Below are 22,226 nucleotides of genomic sequence, written 5' to 3' on the forward strand. Positions count from 1 at the left end.
GTCGTCTCGGCACCGTCCCCACGCGCGTACACCTTATTCTTGCGTGCAAAAACGGAGGAACGGATGTTCGCGGTCTTCCAAGAGTGGAAGGCCGCAACCGACCCCACGGAGAAGAGGTTTCTCTACTCGATGCTCGAGAACATGCGGTGGATTTGGATGCCTCGAGGGCACTGATGGGGGTTCAGACGCGGGCTCAGATACTCCGGGTGGCGGCGGCGGCGAGGATGGCGGCGGCGACGACGAGGAGTAGAGAGTGGCGGGACTCGTGTGTGGAAGCCTTTTTTTTAAGAAAAAAATCATGTATTTTTTTTTATCTATGTACCTTTTTTTTTTAATGAAATGAATGAATTTTCCCGTATATATCTCGTAAATTTAATTCCGTAATTTAATCAGAAATTTAATTCCGTAAATGTAGTTGTTTTTGAATTATTTTTATTGCGACTGGCCTATGATTAGCCTATTTGAATAAATGCTGACATGACAGGTGGATTTTTAGTGCTGCTACGTGGCAGGGAGTAAGAGTGGCTAGCCTACGGCTGGCATATTCTCATCGTGGATGCTCTTTGCAATCTCTTCCTCGCTCAATTTCTCCCTCTGCCCATTCATGGCGTCCTCTTCTTGGTCTTCCGCTACCAAATATTCTGACTTAAAACCCATGGCTATTGTGGGTGATAATTATGGATATCTTCACTCTCTCAGACGGGATTTCGCCCCTTTCTTCAAATCCAACTCAAGTTTTAGCTCCAGTATTTTGTCTCTTTCCCTCACCCGGAAATTGCCCAGAAAAACATTTCAAGGTGAGATTTTTTTTATCCCAAATTACTCATTTTTGTTCAATGAGGTTTTTCTGGTGATTGATGAATTTATTAATAGTCCTGTTTGATTCAAAAATTGATTTAAAGGTTAGCTCAAAAATTGATTTACGGATTGTGACCAACTGCGGCAGAGCTTCAATTCAGTTTTCTACAAAGGGGTTCGAACAAAAACAAAACTAAAAAATAGCAATGCTCTAAACAACTTAGCTTAGATTTTGAAATAGCTAAATGGTGCTTGAGTTATGTTAGAAATATTGCACATTGATTATGATGTATGCAAAAAAAAAAATTCCACTTTGGGTTGGCTGAGAACAATGATGCTATTGTCATCTCTTGGCAGTGAATTCAGTCAGTGTTCCAACTGAATCAGTTGCTGGATTCGATGAAATGGTATCGGGGACTCAGCGCAAGTATTACATGCTTGGTGGAAAGGGGGGAGTCGGAAAGACTAGCTGTGCTGCATCACTAGCTGTTAAGTTTGCAAATAATGGCCATCCAACTCTAGTGGTTTCAACTGATCCTGCTCATTCTTTAAGTGACTCCTTTTCCCAGGTTCGAATATAATTTATAAGTACTTCGCAGAACAATTTCCAGAAGTGATCGTTATAAATTTTTTTGCTTTTATTTGTTTTTGTTTAGGATCTAACTGGGGGGAGATTGGTACCCGTTGAAGGTCCCATTTCTCCACTGTTTGCCCTTGAGGTGAGTGGACAAGTGTTTTGTCTATGAATCATGGTGTTATTATGTTAAACCTAATCAACAAACCATATCTTGTTGTCCAAAGTGGAAAAAAATTGAATGAGTTGCTGGGACAGATAAACCCTGAACAAGCAAGGGAAGAATTTCGAAGTGCCAGCAAGAGCAATGGTGGGAGCGGGGTAAAAGACTTCATGGATGGAATGGGTCTGGGATTAATTGCAGACCAGGTAAACCTTGTTATCATTTGTACTCCTTTAATTATTTCCAAATGTTTGTGCCTTCATTTCACTATACGCGAGTAATTGGTTCGGAGCACTTCAAAGTTCTTGTTGCGTAAGAATGAAGTCCTTATCTTCATTGGCCTCTCGATAACAGTTTTTTCGGATTTCATATGACCGTAGCTTGGGGAACTAAAGCTTGGAGAGCTTCTGGATACACCTCCTCCAGGCCTTGATGAAGCTATCGCAATTTCGAAGGCATGCTTGATGTTTATGTTAGAAATTATTGCTTCCATGTTATAGGCTCCATTACTGACTTCTAGAGTATTATCCAGGTTATTCAGTTTCTTGAATCTCAAGAATACAACATGTTCACACGGATAATATTTGATACTGCCCCCACCGTGAGGAGACTGCAACTAATTTTTATTTATCTAGATACCCAAAGCTAGCTTGTGCTAATGATCTGTTTCTGCAGGGTCATACTCTGCGACTTTTGTCATTGCCGGACTTCTTAGATGCATCCATTGGGAAGATATTAAAGGTAAGATTACAAGATGGAACCTTAAGTATAAACGTGGATATCTATTCAGGAGAGATAATTAACCAATAAAGTGATTCAAAAAGCTTTTTAATCCTCACCATTACTTGACAATTCATTTTACAGTTAAGACAGAAGATTTCTTCGGCTACTTCAGCCATAAAATCTGTATTTGGCCAAGAAGAAAATCGGCAGGATAGTGTAAGTTTAACGGTCACCTATCCTTGCAAATATAAATTCCTATTCGACTGATCCTTGACTTCATGAATTCTCTTGCAGGCCGACAAGTTAGAGAAACTAAGGGAGAGAATGATAAAAGTGAGAGAACTTTTCCGTGACACGAACTCTACAGAGTTTGTAATAGTAACAATTCCAACGGTAATGGCGTCCATTTTTCCATAACTATCCATTATGTATTGTTTCTTAATTTGAACTAGGTTGCATTTTGCATATGACCTTATCAAGAGACTAGGTTAATATGCTTCATTTTTCGTTGTGTTAATATATGTCCAACAAGTAGAAGCAACCCCTTATAGAAGTAAAATTATTACCTGAATAGGGCTTGGAATTATGTGTGTTAGAATATAAGGAAGGACTGATGCCTTTTAGTTTGTAATTCAAAATTCTTGCTACTCAGGTGATGGCAATCAATGAATCATCAAGATTAAGTGCATCATTAAGGAAAGAAAGTGTTCCCGTCAAGAGACTAGTTGTTAACCAAGTTCTTCCCGCTTCTGCCTCTGACTGCAAGTTCTGTGCGATGAAGAGGAAGGTATAACATAATCGTCTCATCTTTCTTTAATCGTAGTACTATAATCCATCGCGGTGACAATGAAAAATAAATTGGATGTTAACTGGAATTTCAGATTTCCTCTGACATATACTGAATTTATACTTCAGGATCAAACGCGTGCTCTCAGCATTATTGAGAGTGATCCAGAGCTCTCCAAGCTGACCATGATCCAAGCACCTCTTGTTGACATGGAAATCAGAGGTGTACCTGCTCTCCAGTTTTTAGGGGACATGGTTTGGAAATAAATCATGTTCGGTTATGGTAGATATCAGGTAATGTTCCTACCTTATATTGGTATCCTTTTCATGTTTCTATCTCAGGCTTGACAATTAGTTACTTCCAGAAATCTTCTACTTAATTCGAAGTTTGTATTCATGCCTTAAGGTGGAGTTGTAACATCACAAACTCCAAATGAAAACAAATGCTGTGAAATTTGCATCTTCGTGAATCATAATCGCTTATTTTCAAAATATGCCTCTCTCATAAACATTAGTTAAATGCAGGTTTTCGTGCAGCAACAATCTCAAAGTATTCCTTTTCATCTTGGACTCAGTTGTGCGTGTTAGGCTTCATCCATCATGGGGCCAATCTTCACACATCCACATCTTAGTCTGCAGAAACATATGAGCCTTCGAAGTTGTAGTCGCATAAACTAATGAATCACAAGCTATATGAACTTGGCTTTGTGTTCCTTACAGGAGCTCTGTTGTTCACACAAAAGTTCGTGGACAGGGCAAAGCGATGAATATAGTTATCGTAGAACTATTAGTTCCTAGAGATGTATAACTATGCTATCACTTGCTTATACATCGATTGTAGTTTATTTATGTATAACACCTTGGAATTCTTTCGATTTATGTTTGATTACAATGTGGAGTTGTCTCTCCATCTATTGTACTTATGTTTGATATGGTAAAGAAAATTGGGATTGGCTGGCATATGTCATCTTCAAGTATAATTTTATTTGGTATATAAACAGGAAAGAATGTATAAGGAGGAAATAAGCTATATCTACAAGACAGATTCAGCTCAAAGCCGTGACCAGATTGTATGTGTGATTTTCTGATCTAAGCTGGCTCAACATCACGATGATTTCTTACCTGATCGATATTCAAAGGCACCCCAAAATCAACTAGGTTTTACCATTGCCTATGCAACATTCTTGAACTCACTTCTTCTGTAACACTAACATACCGAAGAAAGCTAAAGCGCGGCAAGCTGCCCCAGTAGCCATGAGAAGCGATATGCAAAGATTCCAGTCATGGAGACTATAGCCAGCTTTGAGAAGTGCACCACACCGTTGTATGAGCCATACTCCGTGATAGCTGCAAGTAGCAAGTTGTGGCTTTCAGATACCAAAATGGCCATGTATCTTCACGATTTATACAGATGTGCAAAAATGCATCTAGAAGAGTATAGTGGGTGCTACAAGTGAGGTGATTTTTTAAGTACCTCTTAGCATTTGAGACAATGAAGGCTTCTAAAGCCCAGCTTGGATAACACATATTTGTCAAAATCTTGATAAATTTGCTGTCTTTGGGTTGAGTTGAGAGGAGAGTCAGAACTACTGGTAGAAGCACAGAGCACTGCAAATTTGACAGGGCAAAAATCATGAGCATATTGAAGTGGAATAAGTAGCATTGTTGAGTGAGAGTGTTGATCATCACCAGCTGAGATGGACCGGGTTCTAGGAAGATGGCCAACGTGTAAGCTATTCCTGTTACACAGTACACGAGGCAAAGCAAGACGATGTAGTTGTCTAGGAAGGTCGATCTTGGATTGCTGAAGAAGTAAAACATGGATAGGTACACCAATGGCTTGATCAGTGTGTTGAAATGGTCTATTGTGTCCTTAGCTACAAAATGTGCAAGGCTGCTGATGCCCGAAGCCCGTTCCCTCCTGTACTCCAACTTGTCCAGAGAGAACGTTCTCAGAGCCGCGATCTTGCACAATAGAGCTGAGAAAAGAAGATGGATGTAAGCAACAAAAAACAAATCGAGGATACACCTTGAACGTTGATCTGTGTTTCTAGACTTACAGGTAGCTATAATGGTATAGGTATAACCTCCCATGCCGAAGCTTTCATCACCTGATTTAGCAATCAGCCCCAAACAGGCACCAGCAAGCAGCAGTATGAGATAGTCTATGGCTTGGATTCGAGCTTCTCGAAGGCGTTGCTTAGCTATCCTGAGCCAAGGTATGAAGCATGATGATCAGCTAATGTCTAAGATCAAGAACTACAAGAGATATATTTGGATTTTGGTTCTACCTTCCAACAAAGTATCGATACTGCACAACAACACGTGGAGTTGTCCTCCTAGACAAGTCATGCGACTTGAGGAAGTTGTGTCGTACTACATCAAACTGAGCCTCCACTTTGTATTTCAGATTCTGCCACAGCTCCCCCCAAAAAGATAGATGCTCCGTGCTGTGATTATCTTGATTTCCTGAAGTACCATGCATTGCAGGCACACCATCTTCAGAGGTGTTCCTTTGCATATCGGATGGAACGGGGTAGCTTTTGTGGAGCATCCATCTCAGAGGAAGCTCTTCATACGTTACACTTGCACCTGAGCTAGTTTGTGGCTTCACCATTCCTTCCAAAACATCTATGAAGTAGTCTGGTGGATTGATGTGGTCCGGGACTCTGATACCGAGGTTTGCAAAGTAATGCTCGACATCACTAACTGCCCCATGGTAGGCAGTGAGGCCCCCCTTAGCTAGAAGTATCAAGTCATCAAACATATTGAACAAGGAATAGCTGCAAAATCAAAAGGATGCTTTAGATTTCACCTTTTCAAATCCTTAATTCTTGAAACAGACTATGCTTAACTTCCTTAAGATTACCTTGGTTGGTGGACAACCAAGCAAATGTTCACCCCTTCAAGAGCTTCTCGTCTGAGTGCTCTGAGAAGGAGCTGAGAAGACGAGCTGTCCAATCCGGAGGTTGGTTCGTCTAGGAACAAGAGTGAAGGTTCCATCACTAACTCCAGTCCCACATTCACACGCTTTCTCTGCCCTCCGGAGATGCCTCGTTTCTCCACAGTGCCAACCAAGGAGTTGCGCACTGGCTGCAGCCCGAGGGACTCGATCACTCTTTCAACAACAAGAACTTTGTCTACTTTTGGTAAATCAGCTGGAAGCCTTCACACAATATGCCATTTGTTAGCCTAATTAAGAAAAAATGACAAATGTCAAGTTACTGCTGTCAAATTTATTACCTGCAATTGGCACTGAACCATATATTCTCTTCAACTGTCAAATTCCCGTGCACAACATCATCCTGTGGCACGAATCCAACGATCTTTTTGTACGAGGCTATCGATTCCGCCTTCCCGTTTATCAGAACCAAGCCTGTTATTGAGCATCCTACTGTTTTTCCAGCCAATGCTGATAGAAGAGTTGTTTTTCCAGCCCCAGATGGCCCCATGAGAGCAGTGATCCTACCGGGCAGAATTTCCCCGTTGACAGACCTTAAAAGATGCCTGTTTTTGTGCTTCAACGTCACTGTGAGATCTTTGACAGAAATCTCAATTGTAGGCCTTTTACTCATCCCAGCATCCATTGCACTTGAAATCACTGCAGAGAAGGTCGAAGCATCTTTGTTGTGCTGCTCTTGAGTCTTCTCCTTCTCGAGCTGAGAATAAGCGTATCTGAACATTTGAGTATCTTTCCTAATATGTTTCGCCTTCACCTTCTTCTTCCTCTCCTTTTCTCCAGTCTCCGGATCCACGCCTTCAAAACTATCATGATGCTCTTCAATCTCACGTATTGGAGGATGAGCCACTCTGCGTGAAAATGAACGGGACACCTCATGGGCTCTCCTAGCAATTGCATCCTTTGCAGCTTGCCATCGTGCTTGTGCACGAGCATTTTCCTTGACACTTTTCACTGCAGTCTCCCTTGATCTAGCATGCCTCTTTTCCCTGAGTGTGATGACTTGCTCATAACAGTTGTAGAAGATGAACAGAATGACACTAATGCCTACCTGTATTAACAAGAATGTTCAACAATTAACCTCGTTGCTGCATAAATTTCAGCCAGGTAATGAAATCACGTGAAGGAAACTCACAATCAACATTGCTCCATATTGGCTTATATTCTGTCTACTTGAGTTGGGATTGCACGATGTCAACCTGTAGCAAGCTGCAATGACCGACAAAGATGCACGAGGGAAAATACATGAGAATCCTTGAGCAAAACACCAGTCTGTTTAAAGTTGAAACAATAGACTCACGTTTCTCAGAAGTAGATCCCATTAGGCAGTAATGCCTGAAGTTCAAAGACAACAAACGGCGTCATTACCAACACAATCACTCAAATGAAAACAGTACTACAGATCAAGAAATGTGATCAAAGTATACATGAACATTGGTTGAAGAATGGGATGAAAAGTGAGACCTGCCAGCACAAGGTATTTCTTGTGTGTTCGTTGGGCAATACGATCCTGCAGAACAGAACATGGAACCGCCTCTGCTAACGTCTCCCCAAATATTAGCCCCTCCACAAGTATGATTTTGATGTCCTGGAGGTAACTGGTACATATATCTGCAGACGAACATCAGTAAACACGATGCACAAACTACTTAGTAATGGAAGCATTAAAATCACAATGTAATGGTATAAGATATGCATAAACAACCTTAACAATATGCAAAACAAGTAAACCAGATATGTAATGACATAATGCATAAGATATGGCAACACAGAAGTGACAAGATGGTTAACTTACGGGTCACATAGTCCAGTCGAGACATTGTGTGTGGCTCGGGGGCAGTAGGCACCCAGCGGACAAGCTGCAAAAACTCTCAATTTCAGCTATCATCACAGTCAAGAAAACTCTCAGTTTCATCACTTTCTATTCAAAAGTGCTTATTCAATTCCAATCCAACACTATAAACATCACTCTACAACTCAGCCAATCAAAAGGACAAGGGAAATCTCACGTATCATGCACGTGAGGCCCTGAGGGCAGAAGAAGCCCTCACAGCAAGACTGACAGTTAGAAGTCCGGGCCGGCATCTCTTGAGAGTCCGTGAAATCGGGCTGACTCAGGCCCGAACTGCAAGCCCATCCGGGCTCACAGCCCGAAACCCATGTCGTTGAGTTACAATTTGTGTTTGGTTTGAGGAAAGATATAGCGGATCTCTTTCTAGCAATGAAGTTTGTGAAGTAGAACTTCAGCTCTGCTGCTGTACACAACCTCTGCGGCAAATCTCCTGTGTTTCAACACAAAAAGATAAATAAAAAGATACTCCCTTATTTGACTCCAACTAACATAACTACTAATAACATTTCATATTATGTTATACCTTGAGTTTGAGCAATGCATTTGGACAAGAAATCCAGATTAGAAGAATAGTTAAAAGACTTATTCCACTCCTCTTCCCTGCCATTTATTTAACCAAAATTGATTAATAAAAAATCATGCAGCTGATCACATAGAAAAAGAGAAAGAGAGAGATCAGTTACTGGTCTGTAATACAGAAGGTGGCCTTTTGAGCAATCTGAGAGTTCATGAGATGCTCAGTGAGGGTGGAGAGACGTTGGTAGACGATGTTGGTGAACTGATTCATCACCGTTGGATCACTAAGCTGACTCATGTTGATTCCATTGTAATCATTTACTACAATCTCTTGGCACTGCACCAACACCATTTGCATCAACACCAAAATACACACCTCTTTTACCCTTAACCACCCCATATTTCTTGGATGAACAAGGGTGGAGGAAGACAGAAATTTAAGTATAAGTGTAACAATGGAGGAATATTAATGTATTATAGTACTATATGTCAGTTGAATGGGCCTATTACTTCCTTGTTGATTCTATTTTTGTTTCTTTAAGCCATAGATTATTGATAAAGGGTGACTTTCCATGATTGTTGACTAATTCAATTGTCAATTCACATACATATTGTTTCTTGCTTCCTTCATTTTTCCACTTTCTTTTCTTTTTAAACCAACCACGTAATTAATATGTTTGTGATCTATGCAGATAATGATGTCATGTAATTTTTTAAATAAAAACAGAGAATAAAAATGGTGACTTGGGACCAATATGTATACTTTTCTCCTCCGTGTATTGACTTGTTATTAGGTGTAGATTCATTGCTAAACCAAGAATAGACATGATCAATAATTCAATGATCAATATCCTCACATTTACAAGAAGGCTCATTATTAGAAAAATTCAAATTACTCATATATTTTAACTTTATTAGTGATATTTTTATGAAAATAAAATACTCTACGGAATATGAAGTTTATCCAAGCATGCACAGGTTGTCAAATGTCCAAACATTTATTTTGTACCTTTCCACTTGCGATTGGTCCCTGTTTTCGTGTGGAATGACACTGTCTTTCGTTCCACTTGCCATGCAATTCGTAATAAATCCATCCATCCCACTCTGGTCACAATAGGCCCGTTATGCTCGTTACTAAACTTATTGCAAGATAATAATTATAACCAAGGTACTCCCTCCGTCCCACAAAAGATGTCACACTTTCCTTTTTAGTTTGTCCCACAAAAGATGTCACATTTCCTCTTTTGAAAAAAGTTCCTTATCACATCAATTATAAAATTATATTTGCTCTCACCACTTAACACACAAAATAACATTTCCTAAAATCCTGTGCCATTTTCCAAGTGTGACATCTTTTCTGGGATGGAGGGAATACATCTTCTTTATTAGAAGAAAGAAGAAGAATTAGGCCAAAAATTAGGATACATTATGAGAAAATCAAACTTTTATCGAAGAGAAGCAAATGAAGGGCTTTCAAAAAAATTCTCATAAATTGAATTAATTTTTTATTTTCTACATGTCAGATTATGAATTAGTGACTGCAGTCAATTCTAAAAAAAAATACCAATTGGGTCGAACTTTCCAGCATGCTCACCGCCTTAATACGACATGCTCTACCGTTGAGCACACATATGATCACATTGAATAGCACGACATTGTGGATGAGGCCCTAACTTGTAATAATACAAGGTGTCAATAATATTTTATATGTGCCAAACTTTTTTTTGGCAACTTTTAATTGTTATAGTGTTACTTATTTGTATATTAATTTGGTTGTCTTTATAATAGAGATCTACGGTTCAAACTTCAAATTCTAAATAAATGCATGTTCTAATTTCAACAGTAGCCTCAACCTAAATACAGATACCTTCTATTTGCATCTTCTCTTAATATTAATTACTATTAAAAAAATAAATAGGATTAATTGAGAATATAGAAAAAAACCTCTGTTAGGTTGTTTCCCTTTATTTCTTTGATATAAACAGGGGGGGAAATGTAGAAATCTTGTGTGTATAATTGGAGTATGAGTTTGTACATATACAATTTGTGAGCTGAGATATGATCAATATCTGCAAGGCACATCCCAAATACAAATTCCCACCTTTGCTTTGCTTTCACTTGTTCTGTAATGCTAACATACCGACGAAAGCAAAAACGCGGCAACCTGCACCAGTAGCTATAAGGAGCGATATACAAAGAGCCCAGTCGTGCAAATTGTAGCCCGTTTTGAGCAGTGCACCACACCGTTGTATGAGCCACACACCGTGGTAGCTGCAAGTGGAATTTATGGCTTCAGTGATCAAACATTTTATTTGAGTGTAGTATGTTGCATGATGCCGATGCTGATGCTGATGACGATGATGATTTGAAGCACGTACCTCTTAGCGTTCGAGACTATGAATGCTTCTAAAGCCCAGCTTGGATAACACATTCTTGTCAAAATCTTGATAAATTGGCTGTCTTTGGGTTGAGTTGAGAGGAGAGTCAGAACTACTGGTAGAAGCACAGAGCACTGCAAATTTGATAGGCTAAAATCATGAGCATATTGAAGTGGAATAAGTAGCATTGTTGAGTGAGAGTGTTGATCATCACCAGCTGAGATGGACCGGGTTCTAGGAAGATTGCCAACGTGAAAGCTACACCCGTCACACAGTAAACGAGGCAAAGCAAGACGATGTAGTTGTCTAGGAAGGTTGATCTTGGATTGCTGAAGAAGTAGAACATGGAGAGGTACACCAATGGCTTGATCAGTGTGTTGAAATGGTCTATTGTGTCCTTGGCCACAAAATGTGCAAGGCTGCTGATGCCCAAAGCTCGTTCCCTCTTGTACTGCAGCTTGTCCAGAGAGAACGTTCTCAGAGCCGCGATCTTGCACAGCAGGGCTGAAGAGTGAAACACAAATATGACTAAAACCACAAATATCAGGAAATGAATTTCAAAAAGTATTGGTGTTTTCCAACTCACAAGTAGCTATAACAGTGTAGGTGTAACCAGGAGCGCCAAAGTTTTCATCTCCTGATTTAGCAATGAGACCCATAAAAGCACCGGCAAGCAACAGTATGAGATAGTCTATGGCTTGGATTCTAGCTTCTCGAAGGCGTTGCTTGGCCACCCTGCACAAGGTAATAAACATGATCACAAACTGCGCGATTAAGACCAAAGAATCGAAGGGTGTGAGAGTGTTCTCATTGTATACCTTGCAAGGAAGTCTCGATACTGTGCAATAATTGATGGAGTTTGCCTCCTAGACAAGTCGTTCGGCTTCAAGAAGGTGTTGCCTACTACATCAAGCAGTGCTTCTACTCTGTATTTCAGATTATGCAAGAACTCTAGATTTTCTTGATTTCTTGAGTTGGCATAGTTTGCAGGCAGACCAACGCCAGAGATGGTCCGTTGCATGTCTGGTGGAACGGGATAGCCTTTGTGGAGCATCCATCTAAGGGGAAGCTCTTCATAGGTTACACCAGTGCTGGTGTGAGGCTTCACCATTCCTTCCAAAACATCTATGAAGTAGTCTGGTGGATTGATGCGGTCGGGAACATTGATACCAAGGCCTGCAAAGTAATCCTCGACATCCCTAACTGCCCCATGGTAGGCAGTGAGGCCCCCCTTAGCTAGAAGTATCAAGTCATCAAACATGTTGAACAAGGAATAGCTGCAAAAAACCAGAAGCCCATTTCATGTCTCTCCTCTTGAAACGTTGAAACAAACACTCTGTTGCTAGAGGTTTACCTTGGCTGGTGGACAACTGCGCATATGTTCACGCCTTCAAGAGCTTCGCGTTTGAGAGCTCTGAGAAGGAGCTGAGATGAGGAGCTGTCCAATCCAGAGGTTGGTTCGTCTAGGAACAAGAGTGAAGGTTCCACCACTAGCTCCAACCCCACATTCACGCGCTTCCTCTGCCCTCCAGAGATGCTTCGTTTCTCCACAGTGCCAACCAAGGAGCTCCGCACTGGCTGCAGCCCGAGGGATTCAATGACTCTTTCAACAATAAGTACTTTTTCTACTTTTGGCAGAACTGCTGAAAGTCTTCAAGCAATTTGCTATTAGCCATTTGATGTGATGTTGAGCCATGTAACATTTTTAAGGCATGTAAGTAAATGCATTTCTCACCTGCAATTGGCACTAAACCAGATATTCTCTTCCACTGTTAAATTCCCATGAACAACATCATCCTGTGGCACAAATCCAACGATCTTTTTGTACGAGCGTATTGACTCCACCTCCCCATTTATCAGAACCAAGCCAGCTACCGAGCATCCAACTGTTTTCCCGGCCAGGGCTGAGAGCATGGTCGTCTTTCCTGCCCCAGATGGCCCCATAACAGCAGTGATCCGACCAGGCAGTATTTCTCCATTGGCAGACCTTAAAAGACGTAGCTTTTTCTGTTTCAACGTCACTGTAAGATCTCTGAATGCGATCTCAATTGTAGGCCTTCTCCTCACCTCACTAACCATAGTCATTGAACTCACTCCAGAGACAGCTCTCTCCCTTTCGATTTGAGAATAAGCGTACTTGAAAATTTGAGTATTTGTCCTAATATGTTTCACCTTAACCTCATTCTGGTCCACACCTCCAGTTTCTGGATCCACGTGTTCAAAACTATCAGGAAACTCTTCGATTTCCCGTTCTTGAGGATAAGCTGCTTCTACTCCAGACACATCACTAAGCTGCAGATCATTAGGTACGATGATATTTTTACGTGAAAATGAATGGGAAATCTCGGCTGCTCTCCTTCTGATAGTCTCCACTGCAGCAAGCCATCTTGCTTGTGCTCGAGCACTTTCCTTCATGCTCTTCACTGCAGTCTCCCTTGATCTGGCATACCTCCTTTCCCTGATTGTGATGACTTTCCCGTAACAGTTGTAGAAGACGAATAGCATGACGCTGATACCAACCTACACGAACACAGATGCTCAATCTATCAGCTATGTCAATCTTGTAAACCTTTCTAATCAAAGGCGAAAAGGAAATCGTGCAGAGGAAACGTACAATCAACATGCATCCATATTGGCTTATATTCTGCCTTGTTGTGTTGGCATTGCATGATGTCAATCTGTAGCATCCTGCGATTAGCCCTCACTATTAGATTGATGAAGCTGCACGAACACATATTTTGTTCAAGAAAACCAAGGGACTTACGAGTCTCAGAAGTGGATCCCATACGGCAGTAGTGCCTGAGGTTGAGAGACAAGGAACGACAGCATCAACAACACGATCACTCAAATCAGAGGCAGATTAAGAAACACAAGGTAGTGTGATGGGGTGAAAAGGAATGAAATTGGAGACACCTGCTAGAACAAGGGATTTTTTGTGTGTTGGTTGGACAATAGGAGCCTGCAGAGCAAAACATGGAACCGCCTCTGCTAACATCCGCCCAGATATTAGCCCCTCCACACGTATGATTTGGCAGCCCGAGAGGCAACTGGTACATATATCTACAGACCAACAACATTAAACACAATACGTAAGATATGCATCAAGACAGTGCAAAAGTATTTGGCACTGCAACAACACACAAAACCCATAGTATCGATGCAATGATATACGTACTAATACATAGAAACTGTATGCTCAAACTACTGATTAAGTATGCAACAAAAATCAGATATGTAGTGATATCATAAGGCACCTAAGATAAGAGATGCATCAGCACAATGCATAAGCATTTGACACAGCAACAACACAAGCCATATATATCAAGAAAGGCAACACACAAACCAGTTATGCAGTGATGATGATGCATAAACTATGTAGTATCAGAGATGGTGAGCTTACGGGTCGCATAATCCAGTCAAGGCATTGTGAACCCCCTGGGGGCAGTGAGCACCCAACGGACAAGCTGTAAAAATGCCAAACACTATACACCTTCAGTTCAGTCAAGAAAACTTTGGACTTTATATTGTTCTTATTAAAATATTAGATCCAAAGTTGCAAAGACCATCTATTTCTTTTATAGTTCAACTTCCTTTGCAATAGAAAAATCATCCCACAGGCCACAAACAAGAGACTACATACACCTTAGCCACCAAGAAAACTTAACAAAAAATTTTGAACAATCAAAATATACATTTGAAATGACATCAGTATAACAAACTTGAAATATTATTGCAAAAAAAAAGTAGAAATATTACGTATCATGCATGTGAGGCCCTGAGGGCAGAAGAAGCCCTCGCAGCAAGGCTGACAGTTGTTAGTTCGGGCCGGAATTTGCTGGGATTGTGTGAGAGTGGGAGGCTGATTGGTGCCAAGAGTGCAAGCCCATCCAGGTTCGCAGCCCGAAACCCAAGTGGTCGAATTGCAGTTGATGTTTGGTTTGAGGAAGGAAGCTGCTGATCTTGTGTTAGCAATGAAGTTTGTGAAGTAGAATTTCAGCTCTGCTGCTGAGCATAATCTCTGTGCCAAATCACCTATATGTTTTACATAAAAAAAAACCAAATTCATAATATGTTGGGTTAAAATTACAACTCAAAAAAATATAATTACCAATTGTTTCAGTTTTAGTTTTAGACATGACTTTTGCTGAGGTACAACCACATTATTTTATAACTTCATTAAATTCAGAATCATATTAGAATTCGTGTATAGTCCTTATAAAAAGGGAGGGTATCAGTAAATAAATCCCTTCTTTATGTGTATCAAAATAATCATTAAAATTAAGTATTTTGTTATGAGCATATATTTATATTTAGAAGTGGCGTTTAATTACCTTGAGTTAGAGTAATGCATTTGGACAAGAAATCCAAATTAGAAGAATAGTTAAAAGATTTATTCCACTCCTCTTCCCTGCAGTATCAGGAGCTTCCTTGCTCAGACTTTATTATGCAGCATGTATATATATGAAGAAGAGAAAGGGAGAGATAGAGAATTGGTTACGGGTCAGTGACACAAAAAGTGGCCTTGTGAGCCATCTGCGTGTGTATAAGATTAGACGTGACGGTGGAGACACGGAGGTTGGCTAACTCCGTCAACCGCTTCATGACCGTTGGATCACTAGTGTTGAAATCATCATTTTCTTGGCCCTCAACCAACACCATTAGAATCATCACCAAAATACACACCTCTTTTACCCTTAACCACCCCATTTTCCTTTGCTGCAAATTCATCACTACATAATACTCTCATCTCTAGATTTCTGTACGTCTCTGTGTGTATTGTGGGAAGAAGGTGTGTAACAGTGTATTAATACGCAAATACTGCAAGAATGTGTTAGTTGATGACCGTTCTGGTTAGCCTTTTATTTTATCATTATACATTATTCTGTCTCTGCCTCGACCTTTTATTTAATCATCAACTATCCATTTAACTTTAACATGACACAAGTTTACACCAAAAAATATAAGGAAAATCAAATATGCACGAGACTTGCGAGAGTTGGCATTTTAAATGTGTCGACTAATTCAACAGTCAATTCATATATCCATGTTTTTACAATATATAATTAACATATTATCACACTAGTTCAAACTTCCAAACTATATAAGCAAAGTATTTTCAGCTGATCAGATCAACTAGGGCAAATTCAATGTTTTATTTTCTATGTATATCACGGAATTAATTTTATTTTCGATGCAATCTTTTCCTTCTCTCTTAGTACTATTAGATCTTATATACATTGACTTATTATTAGTTGTAGCTAGGTAAACAAATAAAGAATTGACGTGATCTCAAGAACCTGAAATTTCCTAGAAAAGCCATTATTAACAGAAATATTCAAACTAATTATATCATAAACTTTATTTGTTCTGTTGCATACGAGTCTTGACACCTTAAGAAATTCATAGTTCTAGTTTTGTTTTAATTTGAAAAATTAAATAAAACACTACAACAAAAATTTGTACTAGTAATGGCATAAATTTTGTTGAATTATTATACTAATAATATCACAATATAAAATCGTGACACGCTATAATTGAGTAAGTAGCTGTTATGCGTGTCACAAAAATAACTAAAGACATTTTTCTAAATTCCGATCTTGAATGAATACCAATTAGTACTCCTATATATATACTACAAAGCACTCCAAAATTCACACCATGGCTCAGGCATGATGCAGCCAGCTCTCTCAAACAAGTGGACACCAGCAATGTACAGTGAAGAGCGTAGGCTAACCAGATGCAGGATTTGCTTCTCTGGAAAGTTGGCTCCGGTGTTGGAACCTGAACCCAGGGTTGGAGTCGGGATCATGTTTTGGGAGATTTGCTACTAATCCCAATGTTAAAATTTACCTTGAAAAACTTTACTTCTTCTGGAAAGTTACCATGCCAATGAAAGCAATGACCCGGAAAGCTGCACCGCACATGATCAAGAACGACAGGCGGAGAGCCCAGTGATTTGCGTTGTAGCCATATTTCAGCAGCGCCCCACAGCGTGTTAGCAACCACACCCCATAGTACCTGCAAATCGAGCATAAACTATAAGCTTGGTTTAAATGCACAAAATAAGTCTAAAAGTTATCTTGAAATGGAAAAGAATGTTCGGTTTGCAACCATCTAGTCCTCAAGAATTCGATGCATATCCACAAGAAAAAGTGACACCATTAATCTCTCGTTCATCCAAGGACGTCTGCATAGGTTTTAACAGCTAGACAAGTAGATGATGTTGCAAGGTGTCTTACCGCTCAGCATTTGCTAGGACGAATGCTTCCAGAGCCCACTTCGGATAGCAGAAGTTCGCTATGTCTTTGACAATGTTGGTTGCGTTCACTTGAGTCGAAATGAGGGTCAGCACCACAGGAAGTAGCACTGAGCACTGCAGGAATTAAGAGAGGGGTCAGACGGTCAGTACTATCATGATGAGAGGAACTCGAATTAATAGAAACTAGTAAGAAAAGGCCTCATTACCAGCTGAGAAGGACCAGGTTCGAGAAATATTGCCAGTGCATATGCAATACCAGTTACACAGTAGACGAGGCACAGCAAGACAACATAGTTGAATGCAAAGGATGACCGTGGATTGCTGAAGAAGTAAAACATTGAGAGATAGACAACGGGTTTTATGATCGTATTGAACATGTCAATGGTATCTTTGGACACAAAATGGGCTAGGCTGCTTATGCCGGAAGCACTTTCCCTCCAGTATTGTAACTTGTCCTGAGAAAACGACCTCAAAGCCGCGACCTTGCAAAGGAGAGCTGAAATCGGCAAGTCAGATACACAAAATTCTAAGTCAACAACCAAAATTCTTATTCCCTAATAATAGATGAAGTACTATTAGGATTGGTACAAGAAACAGAGGATTCGTGACTTACAAACACCAATAATCGTATATGTATAAGCACCAAAACCGAAGGTTTCATCATTCGCTTTGGTGAGCGAGCCCAAGCAGGCCCCAGCAATCAACAGGATCAGATAATCTATTGCTTGTGTTTTTGCCTCTCGCAGTCGCTGCTTACCAACACTGTGATTTTAAATAGATAGAAAACGAGTGTGAATTCCATGGAGATAAAAATTGACATTTTACGGAACCAACTTGGAGCTATTAAACAGCAGATTGTAAGACTTTTGGAGATTTTTATACCGAGCAACGAAGTACTTGTACTGCAGGAGAACACTTGGGGTTCTTCGGTAGGATAAGTCTATAGACCTCAGGAAGTTGTGCCTTATCGCATCACGCTTCCTCTCCACATTCGCTTTAACATCTTGCCATACTTCCCCAGCAAAGGAATGTTCCTCCCCGACAGAATTGTCAAAGTCATGACTATGATCATTAATGTCGATAGCAGGCATAGCAGATCCAGCAGTAGCACTAGTTCTCATATCCAGAGGAATAGGATAACCTTTATGTTGCATCCACCTAACCGGAAGTTCAGTGTAACTTACGCCAGAATTTGAGCTTGTTTTAACCATCCCCTCCAAAATGTCGATATAGTAGTCTGGAGGATTAACACGCTCTGGAGCAACGATGCCAAGACCACAAAAATACTCTTCGACCCTTTTCACTGGTCCATGATAGACAGTGAGGCCTCCCTTTGCTAGAAGAATCAAATCATCAAATGCCCGAAACAATGTGTAGCTGCATTAAAAGAAATAATTTCTAAATTAGCAAGGAAAGTTTTGAACTCCACTTGGTAATCAAACGGGATAGTTCTTCTACCACTACGTAAAAAGATAAAACTATTACTCGATGAAGGTATATTGTTACCTTGGTTGGTGGACAACCATGCAAATATTCACCCCTTCCAGTGCTTCCCGCCTTAATGCTCGAAGAAGTAGTTGGGAAGACGAGCTATCCAGCCCAGAGGTGGGTTCGTCCAAGAACAACAATGACGGTTCCATCACCAACTCTATGCCAACATTCACACGTTTCCTCTGGCCTCCAGAGATACCTCGTTTCTCCACAGTTCCAACCAAGGAACCACGTATTCCCTGCAACCCCAAGGAGTCAATGACCCTTTCAACGATAAGAACCTTGTCCGGCTTTGGTAAATCTGCAGATAGTCTTCAAAATTTTAAAATGTAAATGCAATTAATATAGAATTTCATCTGTCAATTGGTCTAACAGTAAAACGAGAGAGTAAAAATATAAAACCATAACATGATGAAGAGATGCATCTAAGGATTTGAAGATTTTATCAGTCTGCATTTAAATAGGAATACATATTTGGAATCAATCATAAAGAAGAGCTCTTATTTACCTGCATCGTGCACTAAACCATAGATTTTCCTCCACGGTCAAATTTCCGTGTACAATATCATCTTGTGGCACGAAACCAATGATTCTCCTATAGCAGTGGATAGAAACTGACTTTCCATTCACTAAAATCATGCCATTAACCATGCATCCAACTGCTTTTCCAGCCAGAGCAGAAAGAAAAGTTGTCTTCCCAGCTCCCGATGGGCCCATGATAGCGGTTATGCGGCCAGGTTTTATCTTCCCAGTGACACATCTTAAAAGAGTTTTACGTTTTCCTTTGAGACTAACATTTAGGTCTCTGAAAGCAATCTCGATCAGCGGCCTTTTCCTGGTCTCACTGCTTGTTGCCATTGAAATCACTCCCGAGAAGGTGAGGTTCTTGTTTTGTTGTTGCTGAGCTTTCTCTCTCTCAAGTTGTGAATATGCATATTTGAAAATCTGACTGTGAGTATGAATTTCTTTCTCTTTTGGAATTTTCTTCTTGGTGTTTTTATTCATATGGTCAGAACCAGAAACATCGAAACTACTATAGATATCTTCATTTTCGTGTGGCATGTCCAACAAATGGCTGTCTTCCGTTCTCTTCCTTTCAGGTTGAGCGTTCGACAGCTCGGAGCCATCTGATGTTTCACTGTCTAAGTCATTCAATATTTTAACTTGATCCTGATTTGGCACGGTCTTCCTAGAGAATTTTCCAGAAAGTTGAGAGCTTAATTCAATGGCATGCTTTTTAGCAGCTTCTTTTGCCACTTTCCACCTCGCTCGTGCTTGTGTTTTCTCCTTCACGGTTCTTGCAGCTGCTTCCCTCGATTTGGCATATCTCCTTTCTCGTGTAGTAATAATTTGGTCGGAGCAATTGTATATGATTAGTAGAAGAGTACTTAATGCAGCCTGCAAAAAAAGCTGGTCATGTCAGAGACACCAAGCACTTATTTGGAATACGATGCAGAAGAAAACAGAAGTTGCTGACAAAGGATGATGAGGGATATGCGCAAAACCAAAGAAAAGGCGCCTAGTTCTTGTATGCAAAGAAGACTTACGATAAGCATAACTCCATATGCATGAATATTTTGACTCTCTGATTTTGAATTACACGTAGTCAACCTGAAGCACCCTGTATATTTAGCATTCAAGACATACAAATCAATGGTTATGATCTCAAACGACAGAGGCATGAAGAGAGGTATAATGATACTGCACACATTCAATTGGTCTATCAAGGAACTTACGCTTCTCATCAGTAGATCCCTTTGGACAGTAATTCCTGAAAATTTGGGAACCAATGCATTAGCATTATAAAGATAACAGTCAGCTTTGTGGATCCAAAGTGAGAATATAAAAGTGTCTGGGACAGAATATGAGTACCCATCGCTACATGGCAATTGCTCGATACTCGTTGGACAATAAGAACCAGCAGAGCAGAAAACCTCACTGTTCGTGCGAGCATCCGCCCACATGTTTGCGCCACCACAAGTATGATTCGGTGTAGCTGCTGGAAGTTTGTACTTGTATCTGAAGAGATCTTAGAAAAAATATGTAATGCATCCGGCATAGGAGAGAACTACGATCATAGAAGAAGAATAATCAAGAATTCAACTTACGGGTCACATCTGCCTGTCGTGGCATTAAATGTAGCAAGTGGGCAATAGGAACCAAGCGGGCAGGCTACAAAGTCCAACAATTATATGTTAGTTTATATGATAACGGATCTGTGATCCAATGTATATCTTAGTGCTATATGCATGCTCCCAATAGATTAAACAAAAGAAATAACACAATGATGCAAAGGCAGAGAGATGCTAAGATCAACTGATTTTCCTATTAAGAAGCTAATGATTGGATCTGTGAATACACAAACACATGGCGTATAGATGTGAAACTGGCAAACAAATAGGCAACTAAAAGACTCTCAGACTCACGCATCATGCATGTGAGGCCTTGAGGGCAAAAGAAGCCCTCGCAACATGTATCACAGTCAGAGCCTCTAGGTGGTATATCTCGCGAATTCTTTAGGTCAACCGGATCATCGTTGTCTAGGCCACATGCCCATCCCGGCTCACACCCTGCCACCCAATGGGAGGAATTGCAGTTCCTGTTAAGCTTCAGGGAATCCCCTCCACTTTTCAAGTTGCTAAAATAGATTTCAGCTTCAGCTGCTGTGCAGAAGCGTCGAGTAGCATCTGTCATTGGACACCGAGACATCAAAAGACAAAACTACGATGTAATACTACATTACTACTACAAATTATACAGACCAGACCAATAAGCATCCTGGATACTTGTAAGAAATCTTATATTAGATCACAAATTGAGTGAGGCTTGACTAGTAAACAAAAGCAAAGATGATTTTACTTTGTTCACTAAAGTAATGAGTTTTTAGCAGCATGAATTCATGAATTCAGAACTAAATCCCTACCCCTCCAAATCCTCCTTTTTTATGAACATATGCTCACATTCAAATCTCTCTGAGACTCGGTCAACTAACAAGAGACAGCTACAAATACCAAAAAGGGATCATAGATACTATCCCAGCAAATCTTATGGAATCTAGTGTCCGTAGCAATAAAATGGAGTACTAGAAAAGTAAAAAAAGAAAGAAATAAACATTATATCCAAATTACTCATTTTCTTGAAAGGAAACAAAGTTGAAGGGAAAGTACCTCCGGTTTTGGCGATGCAAGCGGTCAAAAAGCTCAAATCCGACGAAAAATTGAAAGCTGTATTCCATTCACGTTCCCTTCAAGATAAAGTAGAATAAAGTGAAAAACTAGCAGCAAAATCCACAGAAGGAAGACCCATTTTTTTCTGCATTTCTTCTCAAAGAAAAAAAAAAGCAAGAAAGAAGAAGATGGGGAAAAGGGAATACTTATTCCGGATGCAAAAGCTATAATCTTGAACGAGTTTGCTGGAGAGGAGAGCGGAGGTGAGATTATCAAGATTGCCGTAAGCTAGCTGTGTGGGAGATCCAAACGAGGGAGGAGTGAATTGGCAGTGCACGAAGGTGGACGGAAAGATGAATGTGAGTGTGACAATGCAGATGAATTTGGAGCAGCAACGATGGTTGAAGCTCATTCTTGTCGACAATCCAACAATTATGAAATTTGGGAGCCAAACCAAATGCGGATTCTTTGTGAAAGGATAAATGTAATGACGCAGAAGTGGGAAGCAGCTGCAGCCTGCAGAGATGTTTAGATGTTGATTGTGTGTGGCCTGCACATAC

The 22,226-nt window shown here is 40.3% G+C and overlaps 4 protein-coding genes across 5 annotated transcripts; 1 reads left to right on the forward strand and 3 right to left on the reverse strand.

Moving 5' to 3' along the window:
* The first annotated feature begins 557 nt into the window (after nt 1-557).
* LOC125214187 (ATPase GET3B-like) lies at nt 558-4,004 on the forward strand. Its single transcript, XM_048115094.1, has 12 exons — nt 558-797; nt 1,156-1,367; nt 1,455-1,517; nt 1,631-1,741; nt 1,916-1,990; nt 2,068-2,136; nt 2,211-2,276; nt 2,400-2,474; nt 2,553-2,651; nt 2,911-3,045; nt 3,174-3,338; nt 3,570-4,004. The coding sequence occupies exons 1-11, from the start codon at nt 605-607 to the stop codon at nt 3,309-3,311; spliced, it is 1,236 nt and encodes a 411-aa protein (XP_047971051.1). The 5' UTR covers nt 558-604; the 3' UTR covers nt 3,312-3,338; nt 3,570-4,004.
* A 2-nt stretch (nt 4,005-4,006) lies between these two features.
* LOC125214186 (ABC transporter G family member 24-like) lies at nt 4,007-8,862 on the reverse strand. Its single transcript, XM_048115093.1, has 14 exons — nt 8,539-8,862; nt 8,379-8,455; nt 8,013-8,285; nt 7,799-7,862; nt 7,468-7,614; nt 7,304-7,338; nt 7,139-7,212; nt 6,288-7,054; nt 5,914-6,210; nt 5,336-5,827; nt 5,105-5,253; nt 4,734-5,023; nt 4,519-4,652; nt 4,007-4,391 (listed from the first exon to the last, which is right to left on the reverse strand). The coding sequence occupies exons 1-14, from the start codon at nt 8,769-8,771 to the stop codon at nt 4,235-4,237; spliced, it is 3,189 nt and encodes a 1,062-aa protein (XP_047971050.1). The 5' UTR covers nt 8,772-8,862; the 3' UTR covers nt 4,007-4,234.
* Nucleotides 8,863-10,387: 1,525 nt separating this feature from the next.
* On the reverse strand, nt 10,388-15,456 carry LOC125209143 (ABC transporter G family member 24-like). The gene is made up of 14 exons (XM_048108753.1): nt 15,248-15,456; nt 15,081-15,157; nt 14,506-14,781; nt 14,150-14,213; nt 13,663-13,809; nt 13,514-13,548; nt 13,364-13,437; nt 12,485-13,269; nt 12,104-12,400; nt 11,568-12,026; nt 11,336-11,484; nt 10,964-11,253; nt 10,750-10,883; nt 10,388-10,642 (listed from the first exon to the last, which is right to left on the reverse strand). The coding sequence occupies exons 1-14, from the start codon at nt 15,454-15,456 to the stop codon at nt 10,486-10,488; spliced, it is 3,153 nt and encodes a 1,050-aa protein (XP_047964710.1). The 3' UTR covers nt 10,388-10,485.
* Nucleotides 15,457-16,201: 745 nt separating this feature from the next.
* Nucleotides 16,202-22,226, reverse strand: LOC125213335 (ABC transporter G family member 24-like). 2 transcript variants are annotated; one of them, XM_048113821.1, is made up of 15 exons: nt 21,873-22,226; nt 21,667-21,743; nt 20,926-21,186; nt 20,608-20,671; nt 20,372-20,518; nt 20,236-20,270; nt 20,047-20,120; nt 19,008-19,897; nt 18,515-18,811; nt 17,891-18,385; nt 17,622-17,770; nt 17,215-17,504; nt 16,989-17,122; nt 16,600-16,767; nt 16,202-16,530 (listed from the first exon to the last, which is right to left on the reverse strand). In XM_048113821.1, the coding sequence occupies exons 1-14, from the start codon at nt 22,076-22,078 to the stop codon at nt 16,611-16,613; spliced, it is 3,276 nt and encodes a 1,091-aa protein (XP_047969778.1). In that variant the 5' UTR covers nt 22,079-22,226; the 3' UTR covers nt 16,202-16,530; nt 16,600-16,610. The 2 variants fall into 2 exon arrangements, with proteins under 2 accessions (XP_047969778.1, XP_047969777.1); XM_048113820.1 differs by having other exon boundaries at nt 16,202-16,767; nt 21,873-22,225.

This window comes from Salvia hispanica, chromosome 3 (genome assembly GCF_023119035.1).
Source record: "Salvia hispanica cultivar TCC Black 2014 chromosome 3, UniMelb_Shisp_WGS_1.0, whole genome shotgun sequence".
Classification (NCBI taxonomy): Eukaryota; Viridiplantae; Streptophyta; class Magnoliopsida; order Lamiales; family Lamiaceae; genus Salvia; species Salvia hispanica.